A 9,250-nucleotide genomic window follows, 5' to 3' on the forward strand; every position below is an offset into this window, starting at 1 on the left:
TTTACACAGCTCACTATCATACAACACACATGGCTGTCAACATCACATAACTTTACACAACTCACTATCATACAACACACCTGGCTGTCACCATCACATAACTTTACACAATTCACTATCATACAACACACCTAGCTGTCACCATCACATAACTTTACACAACTCACTATCATACAACACACCTGGCCCTCACCATCACACAGCTTTACACAGCTCACTATCATACAACACACCTGGCTGTCACCATCACATAACTTTACACAACTCACGGTCATACACTTGGCCGTCACCATCACACAACTTCACACAACTCACTATCATACAACACACCTGGCCGTCACCATCACACAACTTCACACAACTCACTATCATACAACACACCTGGCCGTCACCATCACACAACTTCACACAACTCACTATCATACAACACACCTGGCTGTCACCATCACACAACTTCACACAACTCACTATCATACAACACACCTGGCCGTCACCATCACATAACTTCACACAACTCACTATCATACAACACACCTGGCCGTCACCATCACATAACTTCACACAACTCACTATCATACAACACACCTGGCCGTCACCATCACACAACTTCACGCATCTCACTATCATACAACACACCTGGCCGTCACCATCACATAACTTTACACAGCTCACTATCATACAACACACCTGGCCGTCACCATCACACAACTTCACACAACTCACTATCATACAACACACCTGGCCGTCACCATCACACAACTTCACACAACTCACTATCATACACTTGGCCCTCACCATCACACAACTTCACACAACTCACTATCATACAACACACCTGGCCCTCACCATCACACAGCTTTACACAGCTCACTATCATACAACACACCTGGCTGTCACCATCACATAACTTTACACAACTCACGGTCATACACTTGGCCGTCACCATCACACAACTTCACACAACTCACTATCATACAACACACCTGGCTGTCACCATCACATAACTTCACACAACTCACTATCATACAACACACCTGGCCGTCACCATCACATAACTTCACACAACTCACTATCATACAACACACCTGGCTGTCACCATCACACAACTTTACACAGCTCACTATCATACAACACACCTGGCTGTCACCATCACATAACTTCACACAACTCACTATCATACAACACACCTGGCTGTCACCATCACATAACTTTACACAGCTCACTATCATACAACACACCTGGCCGTCACCATCACACAACTTCACACAACTCACTATCATACAACACACCTGGCCGTCACCATCACACAACTTTACACAGCTCACTATCATACAACACACCTGGCTGTCACCATCACATAACTTTACACAACTCACTATCATACAACACACCTGGCTGTCACCATCACACAACTTTACACAGCTCACTATCATACAACACACCTGGCTGTCACCATCACATAACTTCACACAACTCACTATCATACAACACACCTGGCCGTCACCATCACATAACTTTACACAGCTCACTATCATACAACACACCTGGCCGTCACCATCACACAACTTCACACAACTCACTATCATACAACACACCTGGCCGTCACCATCACACAACTTCACACAACTCACTATCATACACTTGGCCCTCACCATCACACAACTTCACACAACTCACTATCATACAACACACCTGGCCCTCACCATCACACAGCTTTACACAGCTCACTATCATACAACACACCTGGCTGTCACCATCACATAACTTTACACAACTCACGGTCATACACTTGGCCGTCACCATCACACAACTTCACACAACTCACTATCATACAACACACCTGGCTGTCACCATCACATAACTTCACACAACTCACTATCATACAACACACCTGGCCGTCACCATCACATAACTTCACACAACTCACTATCATACAACACACCTGGCTGTCACCATCACACAACTTTACACAGCTCACTATCATACAACACACCTGGCTGTCACCATCACATAACTTTACACAGCTCACTATCATACAACACACCTGGCCGTCACCATCACACAACTTCACACAACTCACTATCATACAACACACCTGGCCGTCACCATCACATAACTTTACACAGCTCACTATCATACAACACACCTGGCTGTCACCATCACATAACTTTACACAACTCACTATCATACAACACACCTGGCTGTCACCATCACACAACTTTACACAGCTCACTATCATACAACACACCTGGCTGTCACCATCACATAACTTCACACAACTCACTATCATACAACACACCTGGCCGTCACCATCACATAACTTTACACAGCTCACTATCATACAACACACCTGGCCGTCACCATCACACAACTTCACACAACTCACTATCATACAACACACCTGGCCGTCACCATCACACAACTTCACACAACTCACTATCATACACTTGGCCCTCACCATCACACAACTTCACACAACTCACTATCATACAACACACCTGGCCCTCACCATCACACAGCTTTACACAGCTCACTATCATACAACACACCTGGCTGTCACCATCACATAACTTTACACAACTCACGGTCATACACTTGGCCGTCACCATCACACAACTTCACACAACTCACTATCATACAACACACCTGGCTGTCACCATCACATAACTTCACACAACTCACTATCATACAACACACCTGGCCGTCACCATCACATAACTTCACACAACTCACTATCATACAACACACCTGGCTGTCACCATCACACAACTTTACACAGCTCACTATCATACAACACACCTGGCTGTCACCATCACATAACTTCACACAACTCACTATCATACAACACACCTGGCCGTCACCATCACACAACTTCACACAGCTCACTATCATACAACACACCTGGCTGTCACCATCACACAACTTCACACAACTCACTATCATACAACACACCTGGCCGTCACCATCACACAACTTCACGCAACTCACGGTCATACACTTGGCCGTCACCATCACACAACTTCACACAACTCACTATCATACAACACACCTGGCTGTCACCATCACACAACTTCACGCATCTCACTATCATACAACACACCTGGCTGTCACCATCACATAACTTTACACAACTCACGGTCATACACTTGGCCGTCACCATCACACAACTTCACACAACTCACTATCATACAACACACCTGGCTGTCACCATCACATAACTTCACACAACTCACTATCATACAACACACCTGGCTGTCACCATCACACAACTTTACACAGCTCACTATCATACAACACACCTGGCTGTCACCATCACACAACTTCACGCATCTCACTATCATACAACACACCTGGCTGTCACCATCACATAACTTTACACAACTCACGGTCATACACTTGGCCCTCACCATCACACAACTTCACACAGCTCACTATCATACAACACACCTGGCTGTCACCATCACACAACTTCACACAACTCACTATCATACAACACACCTGGCCGTCACCATCACACAACTTCACGCAACTCACGGTCATACACTTGGCCGTCACCATCACACAACTTCACACAACTCACTATCATACAACACACCTGGCTGTCACCATCACACAACTTCACGCATCTCACTATCATACAACACACCTGGCTGTCACCATCACATAACTTTACACAACTCACGGTCATACACTTGGCCGTCACCATCACACAACTTCACACAACTCACTATCATACAACACACCTGGCTGTCACCATCACATAACTTCACACAACTCACTATCATACAACACACCTGGCTGTCACCATCACACAACTTTACACAGCTCACTATCATACAACACACCTGGCTGTCACCATCACACAACTTCACGCATCTCACTATCATACAACACACCTGGCTGTCACCATCACATAACTTTACACAACTCACGGTCATACACTTGGCCGTCACCATCACACAACTTCACACAACTCACTATCATACAACACACCTGGCTGTCACCATCACACAGCTTTACACAGCTCACTATCATACAACACATCTGGCTGTCACCATTACATAACTTCACACAACTCACTATCATACAACACACCTGGCCGTCACCATCACACAACTTCACACAATTCACTATCATACAACACACCTGGCCGTCACCATCACACAACTTCACACAATTCACTATCATACAACACACCTGGCCGTCACCATCACACAACTTCACGCATCTCACTATCATACAACACACCTGGCCGTCACCATCACATAACTTTACACAGCTCACTATCATACAACACACCTGGCCGTCACCATCACATAACTTTACACAACTCACTATCATACAACACACTTGGCCCTCACCATCACACAGCTTTACACAGCTCACTATCATACAACACACCTGGCTGTCACCATCACATAACTTTACACAACTCACGGTCATACACTTGGCCGTCACCATCACACAACTTCACACAACTCACTATCATACAACACACCTGGCTGTCACCATCACATAACTTCACACAACTCACTATCATACAACACACCTGGCCGTCACCATCACACAACTTTACACAACTCACGGTCATACACTTGGCCCTCACCATCACACAACTTCACACAACTCACTATCATACAACACATCTGGCTGTCACCATTACATAACTTCACGCATCTCACTATCATACAACACACCTGGCTGTCACAATCACACAGCTTTACACAATTCACTATCATACAACACACCTGTATGATAAAACTAATTTCATGGAGAAGTAGATCGGAGTATGGACGATAATACGCCTCATACAAGCCATTGTAACAAGATGTGTCAATGTCCAATCAATTTATCTTTCCACAGAATCATAATTAGAGAACCAATTTACATTCATGTTTACATTTTCTTCTTCATAATCAATGCATTTGTCCAGCAATACAGATTGCTATGACATAATATTATTGCAGCCAGCCGGGCAAACTGAATGCATGGTAAAAATAAGCAGCAAGTTTTCAAAAAATGTGAAATCAGGCACCTTTGGTCAGGACTCTCTCTCTCTCTCTCTCTCTCTCTCTTTCTCTCTCTCTCATATCATAATTGTCCCCCGCCGCAACGCGGTGCGGGGACATAGAAATGCCGGGCGTCCGTCCGTCCGTGTGTCCGTGTGTCTAAGGGTCCGTGCGTCTGTGTGTCCGTGCGTCCGTCTGTCACACTTTTTTGTAAGCGCTCTCATGCCTACAAATTTTGACGGATTTTCATTAAATTTATACCAAATGTTTATACCACTAATACCTTGGTCAAGTTTGAAAATCGGCATTGGTCGATACTTTTTGTTGGAGTTATGGGACTTTGACCACAATAATGACTCCGTTTTATCCAAAACTTGACCTTGTAAGCGCTCTCATGCCTCCAAATTTTGACGGATTTTCATTAAATTTATACCAAATGTTTATACCACTAATACCTTGGTCAAGTTCGAAAATCAGCATTGGTCGATACTTTTTGTTGGAGTTATGGGACTTTGACCACAATAATGACTCCGTTTTATCCAAAAATTGACGTTGTAAGCGCTCTCATGCCTACAAATTTTTACGGATTTTCAATAAATTTATACCAAATGTTTATACCACTAATACCTTGGTCAAGTTCGAAAATCAGCATTGGTCAATATTTTTTGTTGGAGTTATGGGACTTTGACCACAATAATGACTCCGTTTTATCCAAAAATTGACGTTGTAAGCGCTCTCATGCCTACAAATTTTGACGGATTTTCAATAAATTTATACCAAATGTTTATACCACTAATACCTTGGTCAAGTTCGAAATTCAGCATTGGTTAATATTTTTTGTTGGAGTTATGGGACTTTGACCACAATAATGACTCCGTTTTATCCAAAAATTGACCTTGTAAGCGCTCTCATGCCTACAAATTTTGTCGGATTTTCATAAAATTTATACCAAATGTTTATATCACTAATACCTTGGTCAAGTTCCTAAATAGCCTTGGTCGATAGACTTGATACTAGTATACTGCTTGACCGGCGGGGGACCCAGGAATTCTATTCTTGTTTTGATTAGGAATGACAAGCAAGTTAAAAATCAAAATTGATTCATAAGTTTTATGAAAAATAAATTATAAGCATGTTTTTCTTTACATAAGAAGAATGAATTAAATCTCTGATTCTATAGAATAAAACTGAACAGCTGAATAAAGTAGATATTGGCACGAAATGAAAGTACAAAATCCTCTGGTACATGCAAAATAAAGTCCAGATCTGAAATTAGAATAAGAATTTCCATAATTGTTGCAATTAACCTTCAAAATGGAGTCTTTTCCACCAGTAATGTAAGTATTGATTTATATCTAATACGTAAATAATTGTTATTTAATTTAATACAAATCATGGAAACTCTTCTTTTGATAAGCTTAATTTTACTTTAAAAATAATTTAGAGTCTTTTATAAAATCACATTGTTCAGTGAAAGATATACGTAATAAGAAACACAGGCGCTTAAAGAACACAAAAAATAAAAATAAAAAGTGAAAATGCCAACCATTTTCTCTATGACCTAACATTACAACACAATGACATTAAAAGTTTTACTTCAGAAAAAAGTTCAACTGCCAATATTGTTATACTTTTCATCATATATATGTAAGTGTGACATTTCAATTTTGCCCCGAAACAACTAAGTAATAACATTTCATATCTAAAAAGAAAACTATAATGACATAAATATATAAAATATAGTCCATATATGTTAATGATGGCAGGTGTGAAGGAATGGAACACATGTCAGAGTCAGTGTTTGTGGTACTGTGTCAGATCATAGGGACCTCACAACAGGTGGCCATCAGGAGGGAGACAAGGGACATCTTGGATATGGTGAGAGGACGGTTAGTACCTTATGATGAATTTGTTCAGATGTTGAGTGGAAGTAGGAGAGAAGGATTTAGACTGGAGGGATCAGATATTGACGTTAAGCTAAGGCCAAAAAACCACCGAGTGATCATGGACATGTTTCAGTTTGAGTATTACAACACAGACAATATAACCTTGATTCTCTCTGACAGTTCTGAGAGTCCACCAGGATTCACTCTACTTCAGTTACTGACACCAACAAGATACAGTGACGTCAAGTCAGCATGTGTCAGAATGAATGACAGAGTCTACATATCTAGTTCTATGTGGAGAGAGATAGGTTGTTCTGCAGCAATTTTTAATTCTACTGTACATGGTCCCTGTGGTAGTGGTAATCTAGCAGGATTTGAATATGACACTGCTATATGTCTTGCTTGTGACTTTTGGCCTCCAACGGCCTCCTCATGGATAGACAGATGTCACTCATGGCCTGATCCTGAAGTTGTCAATGACATTGTCAGAAATGGATGCCACGTTGTAGCAATAGGACACCCATTAGGACCACACGAAAAGGATGAATGGAGGGTTTCATTTTCTCAGGCAGAGTATAATTGTGTGGCGGCAATGAACCACATTCAGTTTTTAACTTACGGCTTGATAAAACTTTTCTTAAAAGAAGTCATAAATCCACAATTAGAAGATACCGATAAACTGATTGTGTTCCTATCATATGAAAACATTAGTTTTCTGGGTGATTCAACAAAACATTCTAATCCATTGGTGTCCACAAAATCTCCTGGCCGGTTTCTGGGTCTGCTTTAAACTCCTCCTTAAATGGGTGTATAAGGGAATCTGTCCTAACTTTTTTATTCCACAAAACAACCTGTTTTTAACAAAGGTCAATGGGTCAGCACAAAACAGTTTTTTGTAAAATTACACGAATTGTACATGAATTGTACAAGGAAGGCCTAGCCTGTCTGTTACAGAGTTCCTCTTTTAGGTCCTACATCATTGATATCCTGTACAATCCTAGACTTTCTGTTTGTACATACGAAAGACTAGCCCAGACTGAAGTGGATTATGATTTAGAACTTTTCCAGGAGATTATTTGCAATGATTTTATAGAGAAACCAGACTTATATCGCTGTTTTTATTCCCTACAGTCAATAGAATGGTTGATCAGTCTGCCCTTGACACAGAATCAAGTTTTTAGTTTACAGAAATTTACAGCCTTTATTCTTCAGAACACTGCTTTTCTATTGCACAACATGAACACTGTCAACAAACAGATGTATATTGCAGACAAAACGTCCTGTCACATGCTGAAATTAGCAGCCAGGTTAGGGTTTGTTTCTGATATGTTGTATATTGCCATGTATTATTACAAGACATTCAGAGTCAGAAAAGCTCTATCTTTTGTAGAGATGACAAAGGTCAAGTTATCACAGCCCTATTTAATGTATAGGGAACATGTAAACAGAGAGAGGTATACTGAGGCTGTAGGGGGACAGTCCTGGTCTACAAAGATGAGGCAGGCTGTAGCTAGGGATATTAAACTTCACAACAAAATCTGTTATATTAATGAACTAATACCCGAACAACAGTCTGGTTATAATAGGAGGTACGATATATATATCCCAGTGTTTGTGATGATACATTTTCTAGAGTTCCTGTGTTACAGACACATTGATACAACACTATCACAAGCAGCTCTAGATGAGCTACAGGACCTACTCCACCATGATCGGGGACAGTATGTACATGATTTATTCAGAGACATCTCCTGGGAGATCCTAGGGATCTGTCAACAAATCTCAGGGAACCTCTATTCTGCTCTATATTCATACCTTCAGTCATTTACACATTATCCATTACACAAAATACAAACTGTAACACAGAGGAGAATACAGGATCTGGTTCAGTCAACCCAACGCCAGTGAATGCTTACATGCAATACATTTAAGCATTAATTGTTGCTAACAAAAACAAGGAAAGAAAATAAAATAGTAAATCAGAGCATGTAGAATTTAATTAATAACAAATGTAAAAAGAACTATATATGATAAGAGTTAATTTTGGCCCCCATAATTCACCATTTTTTAAAGTGTTTCGGGTACAATAAAAGGTTATGTTATAATTTAGAAGAGTTGATTTAAAATATATTTTCACATATTTGTTTGATTTGTTTGCAGTCACTTGCAGTATATGACGTCAGAAGTGACGCTATTTCTATAATTCAATCAAAATCAGTCGAAAATTGACATTTTTCTCATCTTTTTACGAATGGGAAATATAGAGCGCATGCTTGAACCAGGACAAATTTTTTGTCACTTATTAGACTCGGCTAGATACATCTCTGATTAAAATATTTTGTTGGTTCAAGCATG

General features: G+C 40.7%; 1 protein-coding gene across 1 annotated transcript; it reads left to right on the forward strand.

Moving 5' to 3' along the window:
- Window positions 1-6,316: 6,316 nt before the first annotated feature.
- LOC117684169 (uncharacterized) lies at window positions 6,317-8,904 on the forward strand. The gene is made up of 2 exons (XM_034455257.2): window positions 6,317-6,346; window positions 6,776-8,904. Exons 1-2 carry the CDS (start codon window positions 6,324-6,326, stop codon window positions 7,683-7,685), a joined length of 933 nt encoding a protein of 310 aa, XP_034311148.2. The 5' UTR covers window positions 6,317-6,323; the 3' UTR covers window positions 7,686-8,904.
- Window positions 8,905-9,250: the final 346 nt, after the last annotated feature.

Source organism: Magallana gigas, chromosome 7, assembly GCF_963853765.1.
Source record: "Magallana gigas chromosome 7, xbMagGiga1.1, whole genome shotgun sequence".
Classification (NCBI taxonomy): Eukaryota; Metazoa; Mollusca; class Bivalvia; order Ostreida; family Ostreidae; genus Magallana; species Magallana gigas.